At 37.5% G+C, this 19,893-nt stretch overlaps 2 protein-coding genes across 8 annotated transcripts in view; both read left to right on the top strand.

The window, feature by feature from the left end:
- The window catches only part of als2b (alsin Rho guanine nucleotide exchange factor ALS2 b), a 30,744-nt gene extending 26,590 nt beyond the window's left edge, over positions 1–4,154 (top strand). For all 7 annotated transcript variants that reach the window (XM_081381210.1, XM_081381209.1, XM_081381207.1 and 4 more), the window contains 5 exons: positions 71–116; positions 1,081–1,142; positions 1,239–1,388; positions 1,776–1,872; positions 2,393–4,154. In XM_081381210.1, the coding sequence (XP_081237336.1) occupies positions 71–116; positions 1,081–1,142; positions 1,239–1,388; positions 1,776–1,872; positions 2,393–2,431 (394 nt within the window). In that variant the 3' untranslated portion in view covers positions 2,432–4,154. The remainder of the gene's footprint in view (positions 1–70; positions 117–1,080; positions 1,143–1,238; positions 1,389–1,775; positions 1,873–2,392) is intronic.
- A 2,942-nt stretch (positions 4,155–7,096) lies between these two features.
- mpp4b (MAGUK p55 scaffold protein 4b) lies at positions 7,097–18,991 on the top strand (the record flags this gene model as incomplete). The annotated part of the gene is made up of 21 exons (XM_081380377.1): positions 7,097–7,154; positions 7,332–7,453; positions 7,533–7,610; positions 8,857–8,940; positions 9,194–9,325; positions 11,299–11,380; positions 11,537–11,622; positions 12,404–12,475; positions 13,036–13,232; positions 13,407–13,465; positions 13,576–13,593; positions 14,238–14,279; positions 14,376–14,396; positions 14,642–14,656; positions 14,816–14,857; positions 15,851–16,030; positions 16,604–16,684; positions 16,766–16,859; positions 16,973–17,081; positions 18,340–18,474; positions 18,583–18,991. 21 exons carry the CDS (start codon positions 7,097–7,099, stop codon positions 18,772–18,774), a joined length of 1,899 nt encoding a protein of 632 aa, XP_081236503.1. The 3' UTR covers positions 18,775–18,991.
- Between the last annotated feature and the right edge of the window lie 902 nt (positions 18,992–19,893).

Below are 19,893 nucleotides of genomic sequence, written 5' to 3'. Positions count from 1 at the left end.
ACAACTACAATGAGACATACTTGGATTTGATTGTGATCCATCTTACTGCCACTAACAACTGTTTTTATAGGAAGTTCTGGCCTGTGACTGTTACAATACATGGAGAAAAACAACAGGTATTTAAAAATGTCCTTTTATAAGAGAGACTCTATACGATTTTTTTTAAAGTGCCCCTATTATGCTTTTTCAGATATTTCTTTTCGTGTAGTGTGTAATATAGCTGTTTGTGAATGTAAGGTCTGCAAAGTTTCAAAATGCACCATAAATTAAGTTATTGTCTTCCAAACGGAAGAACCGATTCTGAACTTCCTGAAATTAGTCGTCAGAAATTCCAGTCTGTCTTTGTGCATGAACGTACATACATAGGTTTGTACAAAAATTTGCATAGTGTTGGGAAAAGTTACTTTTAAAAGTAATGCATTACAATATTGCGATACTCCCTAAAAAGTAACTAATTGTGTTACTTAGTTACTTTTTATGGAAAGTAATGTGTTACTTTACTTATGTGTTGCTTTTTCTTGCCTGGGCTGGGCTTGCTTGTATAATATTCTGAGTTTGTGTTTCATTTTGTTGATTCATTTTGAGGAATACTAAGTCTGTTTTTGTGCAAGTGAGATAAGTAAATGCATGTTCACATTTAGTCTAGAACTACAATAAGCATCATGTTCACGCAGCGCACACAACGCCTCTGCACTTACTCACAATTTCTCTCAACATTGGGACAGGAGAGGTGTCAGTCAATACAATAAGTAATGTTACTTTACTAGTTATTTGAAAAAGTAATCTGATTACATAACTCAGATTACTTGTAATACTTGTAATACGTTACCCCTAACACTGGTCTTCATTGGCTGCGAACAACATCTAATTTGACCATTAAAGTGTTTTTGACCTTGGATGCATGTAAACCTGTTATAAGAAACCTCCAAAACAAAATTAGAAACTTTTAAAATAGCATAATGGGGCACTTTAAAACATCTCATAAAACTCTCATTGAAGGCAAAATGCTGATTATACCTGAAATAAGAACCTGGAACATGAAGCAATATTCATGGAAATATTTTGGGTGTTGGTGTGTAGGTTCTCTCAAGCACTAAAGACGCCTGTTTTGCCTCAGCAGTTGAGACTTTACAGCAAATAAGGTTGGAGATCTTTTTTTTTTTTTGGTCTGGTAACTTTTGTAGTTTCTCTCTCTGGTGTGTTTTTTTCAAGGTTTTTTTCTCTTTTTATTTCGACAGCACAACTTTTACCCCCTCAGATAAGCTTCAGGTCATCCAGCTGACCTTTGAGGAGATAACCCAGCAAGTCCTTACACTTCTGAAACAGGATTTCTTGTGGTCCATGGATGACCTGTTTCCTGTCTTCCTCTTTGTTGTTCTGCGTGCACGGTAAAGATGGCATGGCATTTCTAATGCACCCTTTTTTTGGAATATGTATGTATTGTACACTACTTTTCCAAATTTGGGGGATGGTAAAACTTTCTCTTATGCTCACCAAGTCAAAAATACAGTAAAAACAATCGGTTTTGTGAAATATTGTTACAATTTCAAATAACAGCTTTTTGTTGTAATATATTTTAAAATGTAATCTATTTCTGTGATGCAAAGCAGAATTTACTCCAGGCTTCAGTGTCACATGATCCTTCAGAAATCATTTTAAATGATTATGTGTTCCTTTTAGAGATAGTCTTTTTTATCAGCATGTGCTTTAGCTCAGAAAGTAACACATTTTTAAAAACAAGGCATGTTTTAGTTGACAGCTGTTGTTTTCCTCAGGATAAGGAATCTGGGGTCAGAGGTCAGTCTCATTGAGGACCTTATGGATCCATGTGTTCAACATGGAGAGCATGGCATCATGTTCACCACACTCAAGGTATGTTAATAGTGTATATAAGGGTATATAAGTGTATATATTTAACTTTTGCTATAATTAAAGCATCATTTCATCCTTGTAATTTCTGTAAAATTTCAGCCAAATATCATTTTTCTTGCATTCACTATAGCAGACATTAGCTTAAACTTTGCCTTTCAAGTTATCAGATTGGCAAAATTTTGTGAGCAAAAAAGGTCCTCTGTCAATTGTCAGTAGTGTAGCGATGCATGAAGTCACTTTCAAACCAGGCAACTTTCTATTGGTGAATCCGCATGACCAACTTGAACCCTTTGAGAAATCTGCGTATAGAAATCTTTTGCCCTCACATGATATTCCCAATCCCGTAGATTCTCGTTCAAATGACTGGAATTCATCTGTAAAAATTTGCTGAACATCGCACCTATAGAATGTAAAAGTTGTTTAGTAACAGACAACTAATCATAAACTGCCTCAGTGGTCTTTAAATATTAATTGAATATGACATTTTTTAAACATGATCTATCTGATTTGCTTTGTATAGGCATGCTACTATCAAATCCAGCACGAGAAAGTCACGTAATGAAACCCATCTGGTAAGGCAGTGCAATGACGGACCAGCCAATAGTGTTCAAGAAAAGGACTTGATGTGTGAGGAGCCAATCATGTTCCGAGCCTGGATCACATGGCCGGTGAAGGGTGATTCCATTAGAATCTGACATTCTCATATTCCCGTTTATGTGCAAGTCAGACTTTGGTTTGGCATTTATTTACATTTATTCGTTACATTTTTGTGTCTTCCTCGCTCAAAAAGCTATAATTGAGGCTTTTTAACTGCTGCCATTCCATCATGCTACAGATATACATTATTCATTGTTCTTTTATTAAAGAGCCTGTACTTAATTGGCTCAGAATGTATGACGTTTGACAGCATGTCACCTCTCCCCTTCAAGCACACACTGGTCGATCCAGTGCCAGTTGTCGATTAATGATGTATGAAGTTCATTAGTGTACTGTAAGCCATCTGAAATAATGGTTGCAATCTACCTCCATCTTTGAAGTAAACTACTACATTTTCCTGATCGTATTACATCTTTCATGGCAAACAGCACACTGCCGTGGACTTAAATCATGAATCTGTTCACATAAATGAAAAATGATGTGCTTCTTGTGCTTGAATGTCCACGAAAAGAAACTTTTATTGCTGACGTCTGATCCATTTTGAGCTTTCTTAACCAACTGTGCAGGGATGGTGACCTGCGTTATTATGTACAAGTCTTTGTTTACCAGCTTCTTTGTTCAGCCAAATTGAACTTGGTATTTTAAACGGTTGACACTAAGAAATAGAAAGTGTTTATGGGTCAACACAAATTTTTTGGTTCTTTCTATATGCACTTGCACAACAGTTTCCAGCAGTTTTTTTTTTGATGCACTCTTAAGTATTCTTTTAGTCAGTTTTCTGAAGCCTTTATTTAAAAAACACTTCAAATGGTTTCAACTGCATCTCTGAGTAACCGTCGGCAGTGTTTTAGTGGATGTGACTGGCACACTGGAACAAAGCAACGAGCCACAATTTGCATGCTAAACTAATTTGGTTATGAGATTTATTTTCTGCGTTTTACTGCAGAAAGGTCACTTGACATAGGCAAGCACTGTAGTATTCACTGCTAAAATCAGTTCTTTCTAATGAAGTGTTCTTAAAAGTGCCTCTGACAGTGTTATGGATGTGTGTCAATACCTCTCTTTACCCAGCAATAGCTTTGAGTTGAGTCACACGTTTTAAAGCTCAACAGCCTAATGCGTTATTTCCTTTTATTGACATTGTTTTATTTATTTGATGGTTAGATCTGGCTGCAGCACAGATAATCTGAGCGACATAGATAATCTGCAGGGGTATATCACGTACAGAGCACCAGAAGGACAGTGAGTTCGAATAAATGGCCAGAAAACCCATTTCCGCGGATCAGAGATCAGGATTTGGATGCTAGTGTGTGATTGTATGTTACTAAATGTAATCGTGCAAACTGTTACGGCGAAGGACTGTTGATGTTTGCAACCATTGACACATGAGATGTTGCATGAATATAACGATTCATGTTGTACTTTGCGTACAGGAAGTTACGGTTTGTATTCCCACACCAGTTTTTCTAGGCTGAGCCAAGGTGTGCATATTAACCTGTGTTTGAGTGTGCGTATGTGTATGTGTGCAAGTATGTATAAAGTTTCGTTTTTGAAGAATATTGTATGTTCAAATTGTTTAATGACATAATTCAGATAGATGGCAATAAAACATTGATTGGGAATTAAAATGGTTGTTTTGACTCTCCTACTTGGCCTTTTATTACAGCTGTTTCCAAAACTTTTTAGGGGGTTTGAATTAAAAAAAAAGGTTACCCTTTATTTCGATGGCTCATTTTTAGACATTCTACTAACTATGAGTAATTTTGCAACTACATGTCAACAAACTATTAGAGTAATTAGTATAAAGTAGACGGTTAAGTTCGGATTAGTAGACGGTTAAATTTGGATTAGTAGAATAAGTCGGCATGGTGCAAAGTTAATCACTTTGTAGTACTTCATAGTAGAATGTCTAAAGTTGGTAGAATGTCTAAAGTGGACCATCATAAACTGTTACCATAAAAATAGCTGGTTCTTAATAAACCAAAATCAATTTTTTCTTAGTTGTCTTTTTCCACTGAAGTGGCAGCATTAAGCTGTTAAAACTTCATCAGCGACTGTTGAAACCATCTATTGAACTTTGTTTTTTGAAGGGGAAAATTAAATGAAATGAAAATTAGAATATTTTACTGGCAAAAATAATAAGTCATGTTTGTGTATAATCTCCAAAATAGCTTCCAATTAGCACATCATTTGATTGGATGCTTGACCATTGGGTTTGGTAAGTGTTTCTACTCTCTATGAAAGTCGATAAGCTTATTTATTTGTTATCCTATGTCTGATTAAATGGTTTGTTGTATTTTTAATATTTGTGTTTTCAGCCTTGTCAGAATGGAGGAATTTTGACATCTTTGGAACGACTGATTTAGACTGGCCTTAAAGGGTTAGTATCGGCTTCTGTTTATCCTTTTTACTTTAAACTGATTTTATAGGGTGGTTGAGAGAGGGACGAGATGAAGTAACATAATGAAAATGGATACAGTTTCCCCCAATCAGCTTATGCCTGTATACAACATTTTTAAGCATGGGGCGCTTCAATATATTAAAAAGTCTGCTTTTACAGAGATGAGTTGATAGGCATCTGCTAAACAGTATAACCTTGCTCTGGGTCATGTTGTGTTCAAATGACTTTACTTTTTAAACTGTTTAAAGTCCCAATTAACAGTTAAAAAAATAACAGTTTTATTTTAAATGTGAAAAAAGTGTGATGAGAATCAAAAAACAAGTCAGAATGTGTCATTCACTCCACTGTTTTAATCAAGAGGATTACATGTACGTGTGACGCAGAATGTATTGGGATCATCAGCTGGTAAATATGTGTGAGTGGGTCAGCGGAAGAGAGAGAAAGAGAGAGAGGTGTTCTGTATCTCATGCAGTGGGTGAGCAATGATTAAATCTTAATAAGAATGTGACACTGATTGTGTGTAATGATGAATTAACAGCTGAAAGACTGGAGTTTTGTGATAGATTGATGTTTGAAAGAATATGAAAGGAGACATTCACTCTTAGAGACACCCTGACTGTCCAATCCCTCCCTTCCTAATTTCCTCTCTCACATTCCTACACACTCTCTCTCTCCCCCCCAGCTGACTCATTTGCTTGTGAGGGATTAAGCGGGATAGAGAGGGATTACGCTTCTTTTTTCCAAGAGGACTTTTCTGTGCTCTGTTATGGAATACTATCCACGTTATTCCTCTGTTTATACTATCATATTTGAGCAAGTTAAAACTGACAGTCATCATGCAAACTAAATTCTCTTCAGAAGTTCTTCAGTGTGTTAAATTCTAAACTGGGATCTAAACTGAGAAGACAAACTGAACGTGAGGGAAGAGGGAGGTAAGTGAACAGGATTTGCTACTAAGTCTCTCTGCCTGGATGTGAGTTTGTGGTTCTTGCCTTCCAGGCTTATCAATGAGGAAGCTCCCTGTGGGACAAATGTAGTAGGCTTTTTATTCACTGTAATTGTTAAATCCTTCCTTGTGTTTATTCCTGGGATGCTCCAGTTGGAATTCAGCAATGTTATGTGTACATTCTATACATATCCTTCAGTCAAGAATCAGATTTGGCGATGCAAATTGACTCAAATACAGAAACACTGAGTTAAAACCACTTTTAAAAGGACAGTAACTCTCAAAAAGAAGAATGTTTGAAAGTATGTCAAACCCTTTTAAGTTATAAAGTCTGAAAATTATGTGCTAAAGATCTAAAGATCTGCAAACTAATATTCAGTGTCTTTACCTACAGTGTTCATAACCAATTCTGTTGAGATATTTATATTGCACTCTTTCATGTGATCTTTTGGTTATTGTTCATGCAGCAAATGTGTTTTAATCCAAAACCACTAAGGTTGTACTTATAACCAGGCAAGGTCCTTTGGAGTAACCTGTACTTAAGTGCTTTGCTCAAGGTCAAAACCGTGACAAGGGTATTCATGGACCCCCCCCATTCTCGGATTTCTGGATTTCCATTTTGAAATCTAAGACCTCTGGGTTATCAGCCCCAACACAAATGTGTCAGACCGTTGACACTTTTATCCAAAGTATAGGACACTGATGACAAGGACAGTCCAAATGGACCAAACTATGGTTAACTGCCTTGCACAAGAGCACAATGATGATCCTTGTTGAGTTTGAACCTACAAACTTTTGGATACCAGCCCTGATCGCTAAGCAACACCACCTGAAACAACCACCATTTTTTCTCTGTAAAGGTTTTAAGTACATATCTAACTCATTATGAAGTATGCGTGAGGTAAGCCAGGAAACAGGAATTGTATTTACAACAAAAAAAAGCTCTATACTGCATTCCCCAAAAGCATTGTTAGCTTAAGTGGATCATAGGGACCATCGGTGCGCCAATGGTTCTATGGTCTACTTAAGGTTACGGTGCTTACCATGCTTTTGTAAAACATGACATTTCTACTGAATTTACAATTCACTTGGAAATAACAGGCAATAACTGATCAGCAGTTGTACTTTAGTTTCATGTGGGTTTTCTTGCAGCTGTATATGAGGAGGATCAGTGTATTGTTTGGTTATTCCCTGAACCTCAAAACCCTCCTGGATTAACAATGAGACCAAACGTGGAGACTGATCAAGGGTCGGCTCCACTGGAGATGGGAGACAAAGGTAAGAAACTGCAATACAGGCAACTACTTAAATTTGGAAGCTGCCAACTGAAATTTTAGCAAGATGCTAATATTAACGTTACTATAGCTGCTAAAGAAGCCATCCAGCATCACTGGCATATAACTGGCATTTACCCATCAAGCTTAAAGTTAGAGGTGTTTGCTTTGTATGTTACAGGCCTGACACAGATCTTAGCACTTGTGATTGCTGAGGTGAGGGGTTCTATCAATAAAGATATAAATGGAGCTGAACTATTACACAGTCTCCTCAATGCCCCCTGGTTGCAGTCTCTACTAAAGGTAGAGTCCATCCTACATAAACTTTAACAGTGAGTTATATGCCAGGGTTCATCATTATTTATTTATTTTTTCTCTGAAGGTGTATGAATGTCTACAGAGGCACATAAAGGGTCCAGCTAGGCCGTATCTCTCCTATTCATCTGGACTCTCACTACAGGTCAGCTCTACTCTCACTGTCCTTAATTTTCACCATAGTTTGGTCTGCTCTTACCATGTACTTTCTGTTTATACTTCCTTGATGGCTTGATCTCTTCCTGTGACTGGGGACTTGCAGATTGTACCAGTCTGGAGTCTTGATCTTGTGGTCTTGGTCTTAAGACCTCTTGTCACCAGTTTGTGACTTTGGGGTTAGGTTGTGGGCTGAATCTGGGGCTTGTGATGTCTAGTGCTGGTCTGGGCCTTTGGGGGTCTGGATCTAGGGGTGTATTCACACCTGCCTCGTTTGGTTCGATTGAATCGAACTCTAGTTCGTTTCCCCCCTTGGTGCGGACCTTTTGGGCAGGTGTGAATACAGCAATCGAACTCGGGTGCGGACCAAACAATCGAACCGAGACCCAGCTGAAGAGGTGGTCTCGGTACGGTTCCAAACGAACTCTGGTACGGTTCGTTTATGGTGTGAACATGAACCGACCCAACTGCAGAAAACTGCGTCTTTTTTATTTGACTGCTCTTATGAGGATACTTAACAAAACGGACATTTTGGCATAATGGTGTCTAAAGCGAGCGAGCAAGAGCGCGCGCACGGCAGAGAGAGGGAGCGAGAGACCTTGCGTGTGTGTGCCGTTCCTCACGAAGCGCATGTAAAGACCCAAGTCAGTGCGGGCGGGCTTTTATCTATACCATATAGTTTCTTCATATTGCGTTTGTAGAGAATAACATCAAATCAGTAAAATAACAAATATTACATTACGAAATATCTCCATGCTGAGCCTGTTTGTGCACTTCCTGCTTTTCACTGCTTGAGAATTCCTGTCCAATGAATGGACGACCTTAGCACACGTGTGGTTTTGTTTACACATTTTGGTTCACTTGCAAAAAGAACAGTGTGAAAGCGAACCGTACCAAACAAAAAAAAAATCAACATTCTATTTGGTCCGGACCAAAGCAAGTGAACTATCGGACTTTCCTGGTGTGAATACACAAGTCTTAGAGCTGGGGTGGCAACTCTGGCCCGCAAGGTCCACTGTCAATCTAATATAACCAAAGAAATTAGAATTACTTGAAAATTAGAGGCAGGTGTGTTTGATTTGGATTGGAGCTAAACTCTGCAGGACGATGAATCTTGAGGGCTGGTGTTGCCATCTCTGTCTAAGAGGGTCTGTTTTTAGGGAGTCTGGTCTTGACTCCAACTTTTTTGCTAATACATTTCCTAATAAGTCATGACTCTTGTTTTGGAACTCTAGGTTCTATCTGACCTGCTTGCAGTCCCAAACCCCTCAAATGAAGCTCGAGAACTGTATGCCCTCCTCAGTCAACCCCACCTTCAGGTGAGCATTCTTTCTAAAGTTACAATTATGTTTTTAAAACAGTAAGTGGTTTAGAGGGGCAAAGTAATTCGTTTTTTGGCACATCAGAAACTTTTTTAATTCTCAGGCCAGACTTTATGGACAGATAGATGTTGGGAGACATTGTTGTTATGTTTCTTTTATGTTTTTAAAGATATTCACTTTCAGTATTCAGTTAGTTGTGTGGAATGTTTTGTCAACCGTAAAAATAATAAAAACCGCATATATTTTTCAGGCTCTCCTCTCGGCTCATGACACAGTAAGTCTGAGGGACTATGAGCCAGATCTGCCAGCACTGCCTAAAGACCTACCTGAAGATGAAGAAGCCTTGAGAATTGTTTGCTTAGTCAAAAACAATCAGCCTCTGGTGAGCATGACCAGAAAAAGGAGTGGCAGGCAAATCTAAGACTTGCTTTTACTGACCTGTCCTGTGATTTATTTAGGCTCTTTTAATATACATTGCTGGAGACTTTCTTTCAGATAAGCATGGCAAAAAGGTACAACGGTAAAGACTGCTAGTGGTTTAAAAACTTCTTTCTTCTTGTGTTTATTATATATTAGTTTGTTTGATGCTTTATTTTTTTTAAATCTCACTAATAGCTGATCTTTTAAAGAGTTCTGTTTGGTAACTATGAGCTGTGTGTTGTCATGGATAGACCAGAACTGGAAGAAGGTTTCAAAACCACTGGGAAACGTTAAGGCAAGCAACCCACCGTGGACTCTTCTCAGCTGCGGGACGGCTGGATGGAGGCTTAGAGGCCAAGTTGGAAGGTCCCCGGGTGGGTGGTTCCATATCCACCAAGACTGTGTCCCCAAGTGTTGTTGCTCCCACTGCTGCACACCTCTACAACACTTTTGGCAGTTGCAGACAGAGCAATGCATTATGGAAACAGAGCCTCAGTTGCTCCACCCCTTGTGTCTGTAGCACAGTTGTGATTGGTAAGGACCAAAACTGTGGATTTGGAGATTCCCATTATTACATTCATCAAGATTTGCGACATGTTTGCCTCTCTTGAAAGCATCATCTAATTAGTGTTCTTTGTTTTCTTGTCTTCATCCATTTCACCATTCATTTCTCATTCTTTCTCTGAAGACAATTTGATTGAGGATTTAGACACTGGGGAGGAGTGTGATGTTGCTAATTCTGTGCCACATACATTCTCTCAACCTTCCCCATGGATTTCCTCATCATTTTGCTACTATCATCCTCCTTCGGAACCTTCTAGAACAACCCCTCATACCCGAACTGCTCCCCCAAGCCCAATGCACTGTCATCGGGTAAGAGAGACCATGACATGCTCCCATACAAGGCTGGCAAAGGAGGAAGGTCTGGATGAATTGCGGAGTACGTTGCAGCAGGCCACCAGCTGCATGGAGCGCAGTTCTGAAAACGTCCACCTGCTTGGTGAGAGGATGGCCGTTGCTACTGAACGCATATCTGAGAGTGTGCAGGAGAATTCTCAGGCTTTGACAATGCTAACACATGTAGTGGAGAAGCTCCAGGAGCTAGTATCCTCAAGCAACACAAATTCAGTGTATCCACATTGCGCTGAGACTGTTGAGACAAGTACAAGGGTTAATCGGATTGGTAGCAGATCGTTCAGTGTTCCCACTAGTCCAGCTATTGGTTCTTCCTCTCGCTTTTCTCATTGTCCTTCCTGCTCCTCCTCCTCTTCTTCTTCCTCATCTGCCATCACTCTGCTGGAGCAGCCAGTGCTATCAAAGGGGAGGTCATTTAATCCCAAAACAAAGCCATCACTATCTTCTCAAAGGAGACAGGTTGATGTACAGGACTGGATGACCAATGGGTCCTTGACATCCAGCCCTGCTCAAAACCACAAAGTGAACAGCAGCACATTTGGATGTTTCTTTAACCAGAAGAAGAAGAAAAAAGAATGAGGCTACTTCCACTTTTCCACGTTATGAACATCCTTTCAGATTCTTGCTGTCTCAAGGATGCAGGTCTTTCAAATATTTAATATGTGTGTTTTTATATGTCACCACTCACCACCTGCCCTTGATGTTACCATTGTCACATCAGTGCTTGTCCTACCTTTTTGGAAGTGATGTATTGTTTTCTCATTGGTCATTCTCATTGGTTTAACATCTTCATCATCTCCATGAATCTATCCCTTATCAGATCATAGTTTCTCTTTTTTCTCTTCTTCTTTGACTTTTTTCTCTTTCTCTTCATGTAACATTGCAGTTCAGTTTGTCATTGAACAATGTTCCTAGCATGCCACTTCCATCAGATGTAGCAGTTTGATGAATGCATGTTTTGTGCTTGATGCATATCGAATTAAGCCTTGCAGATATTTGCATTGATATCTGCTTTTTTAGGGAGCAACAATCAGGAGAGATGATGTGACAGGAGAAATATACATTGCTCGGGTTATATTTGGAGGACTGGCTGACCGCAGTGGTGAGAAATCCCTGACTGTACTGTTTTTTCTGAACCTCTGTTCTCTATTTGGGTCTCTGATATGCCATACTCAACTATCACAAACTCTCAACAAAAAATGTCTATATTACATGTCTCATGGAGTATCCATTCTTGTCTATGTGCTTCCTGTTGAAGGTCTTTTGCATGCTGGTGATAGGCTGGTGGAAGTAAACGGTAATCCTGTGTTTGGACTGGAACCAGAACAGATCATACAAATTCTGGTTAGTACACACACTCACTCATATGAGTGTATATTATATGTTGTGTGTCCTCTTACTGTTTAGATAACAGGTTCTGTAATAGCTCGTAGCAGCTGACCTTTGTGACACTTGACACTCACTTAAACCTCACTTCCCTCCGGGTCACGCCACCAATATGACTGGTTCTGCTCGTCCCAATTTAAGAAGGGCTCGAACCGGCAACTGATGGCATGGGAGGCAAGCAGGCTAACAAGAGTCAGTTGCTAGTGTGCCTCTTAAGGCCAGGAGAGTGAGGTTTACCAGCACTGCTCTTGCCAGCTGGTATCCATTACACTAGCTTTACCAGCAAGACCATCTTGACTAGCTTTACCAATTCTTTCATTGAACATTATAGCTATTCGAGTGTACTAGCTAGACCAGCCCCAAACCACTTTGGACCAGCAAGACACATCCATAATATATATCCAAAATTACAACAGATAACCAATATATATATATATATATATATATATATATATATATATATATATATATATATATATATATATATATATATATATATATATATATATATATATATATATATATATAATATATCCATAACCAATGCAAAGTGTTTTGAATAACACTTTGCATTGGTTGTTAAAATGAAATAAATAACTCTCTTTATCTCAAAGTCAAACCAGTGGTTTTACTGTACCAAACAACAAAGCTATTCTCATTTCATTTAAAGGAAAATAAAATAAAATAAACCTATGATAAATCAAAATTCATGAAGTTGTTTCTTCATTTCCTACCACAGGCTCACTCCCATGGAACCATGATGTTTAAGGTGGTTCCCATCACTGACAGGCCAGTCAACAACCAAACCATGGTGAGCTATCAAATGTCAACACTTGATTAGTCTATAACAGAAATAGCATGGAATACCCGATGATAAGGCAGGAATCAAGCATTCAGACCAGTTCTTTGGATTAAGTAGTATAGTTGGATAGCCAGAAGTTTCCAAAAAAGCAGGAGGAGGTGCGAGACCAAACAGGGCTGTCCTTGTTGTCACTAATATATGTGTATTTAAAAAAAATAAAAAGGCAGAAATCAAGCAGCAGCAACCCATTACTGTTGTTGTTTTTTTTAAACAAAAGCAAAACAGCGACACATAGAGTGTAACTGATAATACCACACTACTTCATTTTTCCAAAATGTATGTATCCCAAAATGCAATGCACTAGTCTTGAGCTTTCATTTTCTGTATGACGAATGTTCTGGAAGTGAAATCAGCTTACTGCCTTTACTTGACTAGTTATTAGATCAAACATTTTATAACAACTTGGAATAAATAATTATACATGATTATTTACATGCTAAGTGTCAAGGTGTATTGTATAGATCTATGTCTGTAACTGAATATTATGACTTTTGCTCTCTTTTCACAAGCTGTATGTGCGAGCCATGGTGGACTACAATCCCCACGTGGACCCTTCCATTCCCTGCGCAGATGCCGGCATGGCGTTCCGGAAGGGAGATATCCTAGAGATTGTGGATCAGTCGGACACCCTTTGGTGGCAGGCTGTAAAACTACCCAGCGTCTCTGCCTGCGCTGGCCTCATTCCTTCCACGAGCTTGCTGAAAAGGTCAGTTCTAAGTAGTCAGGGGTTAAAGGTCGGTGACTGAATAATTACACATCTGCATAGCCTATGATTTGATGAGATTTGGCAGCTGAATTGAATGTGATTTGAGATTACGCTGATAATCACTGCTGTCCCCAATTTTAAAAGCCAAATACGATTTTGTGTGTGTGTTTGTAGGAAGCAGAAAGAGTTCTGGTGGTCTCAGCCTTATCATCCTCACACTTGCGGCAAAACCTGTGAGTAAACTGTATAAATGCTGTTATTGTTTTATATGTGCATTTATTCAGGATGTGTTTAATTCAGCTGATATGTATTGGTTATCTTTTGTTTCCATGCTAACCTGCAGTGAGTACTGTGGATGAAGGTGAGCATTTTGTCTAGAAATACACAGGTCTGTTCTTGAATTTGACTTTGAGAAGTCATATTAAAGGGATAGTTCACCCCAAAATTAAAATTCTGTCAGTAATTACTCAACCTCCTTAGACTTTTGTTTTGTTCATCTTAGGAACACAAATGAAGATTTTTGAAGATGTGAATAAGACTAAATTAAATCTGTTCATCAAATAAAGCGATCGAGTCTCTTTAGAAAATTCAGACTAAACCACTTATTTTTACGATATCTTTATGAACTTTTTGAAGCGTCAAAAGTGGTAGTTGCGTTGCTGTCAGTGGAGGGACAGAAATCTCTCAGATTTCATCAAAAAGATCTGTGTTCTGAAGATGAACGGAAATCTTATGGGTTTGCAACGACATGAGAGCGATTCATTTATGACAGAATTTTTATTTTTGGGTGAACTGTCCCTTTAACAGGTTACAGTATTCATACTTCCCACCCAAATAGAGTGGACATACAATTTAAGGTTTAGAAGAAGTGTCAGTGCAGAAAATATGGTGAAATTTCATGCCCCCCCCCCAAAAAAAAAATTCAATCTGCATGTGAAACAGACCATAGACTCATCGCTGTTCGCAGAAAAATCATTGTTTTTTCCTCTTTTTCCTTCCCCCAAGAGGATGACATGATTGCCATAGATGAGAGATGTGTAGAAACAGGTAAGTTTTCTTTTCTGATTTAAATGAGTATTAAAACCGTATCTTATATAATGCTTGTTAAACCTACACCTGTGTGTTTTTCTTCCCTGTGCACAGATGAAGAGGCGTTTGAATCTGGTAGGTAAGTCCTGAACATATCAGGAGAAACATTTTCTGAATTCAGGTTTAGGGTCAATGTTTAACGGTACTGACCCCCAAACAAAACCATTTCTGTGACTATAGCAATAACTAGATTTGTGTACAAATGATGATATTATGGTGTTAAAGATGAAGTGTGCCACAACATTGAGTGCATCTTTAAATACTTTAAAATATTGCCTTTGATATCTTATGTCGCTGTTTCCTTCATGATGATTCATCAGAAGAGCTAAAGGATGGTGAGTGTGTATATAACACATTACTATAGAAATCCTAAAGTTTAATATTAATCGCCATTGCTTGTGCTGATTTACTCCTTTTTTCTTTTCTTTTATTAAGTCACTGATAATTATTCTGTATTTGTTCAAATATAAACTGTGTCTTGTGATGTGTTTCAGAGGAGAGCGAATTCACCACGAACGTTGAGGGGATTTATCTGAGTGAGTGTCTCTCAGATATTACAAGATTTACTGGTTTATGTTTACCACAGCAGATTAGATGGTTTACAGCATCACAAACACTGACCTGATGATGGCAACAAGTTTTTTTTTATATTGACCAGTCAGGTGGCTGGGGATGACAAAACTAATTTTTTCGGTGTTATTTTAGTTGTAAAATCACAATTAGATAACATGGCGCATTGAGTATATTATATTAATAACAAAATACAACACATACCACATACAGGTATTAAAGGGATAGTTCACCCAAAAATGAAAATTCTGTCATTTATTACTCACCCTCATGTCGTTCCAAAGCCATAAGATCTTCGGAACACAGATGATGATCTTTTTGATGAAATCTAAGAGCTTTCTGTTCCTCCATAGACAAATAAAATCAGCAACTACCACTTTGACACTTCCATTTGAGGTTCTGCAAGAACCAATGAGGTTTGTTCTCCCGTTACGCAGCACGTTTGAGGTTCTGCAAGAACCAATGTAGATTGTTCTCGCGTTACGCAGCACTTTGAGGTTCTGCAAGAACCAATGAGGTTTGTTCTCGCGCATCAAATAAGTATGGTTGAGCTTCTGTTTATGTAACATATGATCGCTGATCAATGTTTACATGTGAATAAAAACCTAAATTAAATCTGTTCATCATATAAAGTGATCGTGTCTCTTCAGAAAATTTGAACAAAACCGCTCAATTCAAATGGATTAGTTTTTCGATCTCTTTATGAACTTTCTGAAGTGTCAAAGTGGTAGTTGCTTATTTGTCAATGGAGGGACAGAAAACTTAGATTTCATTAAAAAGATCTTCATTTGTGTTCCGTATATCTTACGGGTTTGGAACAACATGTAATTAATGCTAGAATATGAATTTTTTGGTGAACTATCCCATTAAGTATCTGTTCCTGATTCTGTAGCATCATATAACTGTTTGCATTTTTAATGTGCTTTTATTCTTTGTATATCTTATGATGTGTATGTCAGCTGGTTTTCGACGAAGTCTGCGTCTTTGTCGTCGGCGGAGAAGTCAGGCTTTTGGAACGTCCCAGTTCTGCACCATGCGCTGCCCCACAAGCTGTTACAGTTCCCTGGTCAACCCTTATGAGGAGGTGGTGCGGTACCAGCACCATCCAGAGCACACACACCGCCTCATAGCACTGATGGGTGAGTGGGCTAAAATCAGCAGCAAAATACACATACATTCTACAGGTCAAAATTTTAACAGATTTTTTTATGTTTTTGAAAGAAGTCTTATGCTCACCAAGGCTGCATTTATTTAATCAAAATAGAGTAATAACAGTAATATTGTGAAATTTTACATTCCTGTGATGGAAAGCTGAATTTTCAGCTTCATTACTCCAGTATTCAGTGTCACGTGACCCTTCAGAAATCATTCTAAAATGCTGATTTGGTGCTCAAGAAACATTTCTTATTATTATAATGTTGAGAATAGTTTTTGCTGATTACAATATTTTGTGGAAAACATGATACACTGCCATTCAAATGTTTATGGTACGTAAGATTAATATTTAAATACAAAACAGTTATTTTAAATTAAACAATATTACCTTTTGCATTGAAATAAATGCAGACTTGGTGAGCATTAGAGACTTCTCTCAAAAATATTAAAAGTTCTTACTGACCCAAACTTTTCACCGGTAGTGTTGATCTTGTACAACTTTGTGTAGCTCCATTCCTGTTTGCACATGATCATGTATGAATATGACATGCCGTCAGGTCCGTCCGGTGTCGGCGTGAATGAATTGCGCAGGAGGCTAATTGAGATCAATCCAAAGGTCTACCAAGGAGCCATTCCTCGTGAGTTTCATACTACAAATATGACTTTGTGTGATATAACTGTACTGATTTTGAAGATGTCTAACTTTTATTTCCACTCAGATACCACAAGGCCACCCAAATGCCATGAGGAATCTGGCAGAGAATATCACTTTATCAGCCGAAAGCAGTTTGACACCATGGTCTGCAATCACAGGTGGTCTAAATATACTAGTGTATGTTTAACACAGTCAGTAGTTTAATATCTTACAAAATGTTTTTCTTAATCTTAAATAGGTCAGTGACACTTTTTTCCTCTTTGTTCCTCAGGTTCATTGAGTTTGGGGAGTTGAGAGGTCATCTCTATGGCACTAGTGTGGATGCGATTAAAGATGTTTTGGCAAGTGAGAAGATCTGTGTGATTGACATTGAGCCATATGTGAGTTTTTCTCATCTCATCTGTTGTTATTAGTGGTGTTTGCTAATATTTAATGTTAGGAATGTGAACAGCCTCTTAAAGTCGGCATGAAACAGAAGCTGCAATCGTTTTTTCTTCCCTATTGTCATGTATATCCGAGTGAATCGGCTTCTTGAACAAGACAAAATGTAGGCCAGGACTTGATTTTATCCATCGGGTATTGATTGGATGGTTGTGGTTTGCTATTGGTGGATCTCATGATATTGACAGGTTGTCCCGCCCTCACGTCAGTAACATGTCATCAGAGAAGAGATGTTGCTGCAAGAGAGAGGGGAAGTTTTTTTGATTAAAGATAATGAGCGCACATGAATAAAAAAAAATGCATATGCACGGATAAATCATTTATAATAAATACTGCAAAATTCTATTAAAAAAATAAACAAACAAGAATTGTCAATTTTGGTTTTATGGTGACTTTAATCCTAATTATTAAACATAGATGTGTAACTCGTGCTCAAATATCAAATCTTGCCGCTTGCTGAAGAGAACTATTTTATTGTTTTTGAAATACTATTTTTATAGTATACCTGTTATTTTTATATTTTCATTTTAATGTTACATTTTTAGTAATTTTGTTATAACTTGTCATTTTTATTAATTTATAGTTTTAGTTCAATTAGTTCCGTTTTAATTTATTTCTATTTAGTAATTTTAGTGTTTCAACTTAACTTATTTTACTTAGTTGCCCAGGCAGGAAGTTTTTCATCGAATATTTATATTTTATTTAACAAAAATTGTTTTAATAGTTTTAGTTTTAGTTTATTTAATGAGAATAGCCTTGAAAGAGAAGTGTGATATAACCTTTCTAAACAATCAGATTTATGATTTTCAACTAGTAGATGATAAAACAGGTTAAAAAAAGAATTAATTCCCATATCTTATGCCAACTTTGGATCGACAAACAATGCTTTCATATATTATGCTTAAGTTATAATCACTTCCTAACACATTCAATGTTTCTGCCAAACTGAATACATGTTGTTTACTAATAGGCTAGTTATATAGCTTGTATATTACTGCCATATGGACATTACACTGACACACTCATCTCTGGCTGATAACAGAATACTTCCTAACTGTAATGCTGCTTTGAAACAACATGTACTGGGAAGACGCTATAGAATTAATCTTGAGTTGAATTGCAATTGAATTAGGCAAAACCATTTGTTGTATATTGAATTACGCTTGACATATTCTGACGATTGTTCTTGACCTTCAGGCATTAGAGTCAGTGAGGACCCCAGAGCTGAGGGCGTATGTCATCTTTATAAAGCCTCCTACTGTTGAGCAGATGAAACGCACACGAATGAACTCGCATATCATCACAAATTACTACATCACCCGACCCTTTAAGGTGAGCTTGCATCTTTATCTGTCTCGGTTTATCATTGTTTTCACTTTTCAGATGTCTTTAAAGTACCACATCTCCAATGTTCTCTATATTTTCTCTCTCTCGAGACAGGATGAAGATTTTCAGGAGATAGAGGATGCAGGACGCAAGATGGAGCAGCATTACTGTCAGTTCTTCGATCATGTGATCGTGAACGACGGCCTGCAGGCTGCATGTGTTCAGCTGCTGACTGCAGTGAGAAGAGCTCAGGATGAACCGCAGTGGGTACCGACCGCATGGATCAGGCCAACAGACCAGTCTTAATAAGAGCTAAGGGATCATATTATAGGAGTGCAGATGGGTGTGGATATACAAATAAACTTTCTTTTTCACCTTTTATGGTGAATTTAATGTGTTTTGTTTGTAAAAATGTTAGACTTTATAAAAAAAAAAAATCTGTTCACATTTTTTTCAGTTGTCAATACTTTGTTGACATTTTGTTTGCCCTTGTGAAAACATTAATAAAACCTAAACCTTTATTAATGTCAATGTCACTTTATTTGTATAGCACAATTAAAACAACACATTGACCAATGTGCTTTACATCATTTGTAAAATAACATGCACCTCAATAAGGCATACTGTAAAACAGTCAGTCAGTGGTTAAAAGCTACAGAAAACAAGTGTTTTAAGCTGTTATTAAGTATTTTTGAGCACTCTTAATCCACTTTAAACTACTTGATTTTGAGGATTTCAAGGTCTGGAGTGACGAGGAGAAATAAGAAGAACAGAACTAACACCAATTAAAGGGATAGTTCACCCAAAAATCTCACCCTCAAGTTGTTCCAAACCTGTATGAATTTGAGAAAATTATGAAAGAATTTTTATTTTTGGGTGAACTATCCCTTTAATTTGGCATGTGTTTAATTTGGCATGTGCACTGGCATTTTCATCTGAAATTTGAAGACGTGAAAATCATTAATCAAACAATTTTAATACTATGCACGCCATTTAAAAGGATAGTTCACCAAAAAAGAAAATGTCATCATTTACGCACACCCTCAAGTTGTTCCAAACCTGTATGCATTTCTTTTTTTCTGCGTAACTCAGAAACGATGGGAACCAAACATCATTAGAAGCCATTAATTTCCGTTGTATGGACAAAACAAAAAACAAACAAAAAAAACACTGAAAAATTTATAAAAAATTTTTTTATATATATTTATATGTACCTTTGAATAAATAGTCATACAGTTTTGGAATGACATGAGGGTGTATCACATAATTTTTATTTTTTGGGTCTGTCCCTTTAAGGCTTTCCATTAATGATAATGTGTGACTTTTATTTTATTTTTTAAACGAGTATTTTATTAATTGAAGGTTTTACTCATTTAATTTAGTTCTAAATTCTTTATTTTGCAACCTTTTCATTTATTTTAAACA

Source organism: Scardinius erythrophthalmus (assembly GCF_964197995.2).
Source record: "Scardinius erythrophthalmus genome assembly, chromosome: 12".
Classification (NCBI taxonomy): Eukaryota; Metazoa; Chordata; class Actinopteri; order Cypriniformes; family Leuciscidae; genus Scardinius; species Scardinius erythrophthalmus.
The sequence above is the reverse complement of the archived record's forward strand: the minus strand, read 5'-3'. Positions and strand labels throughout refer to the sequence as shown.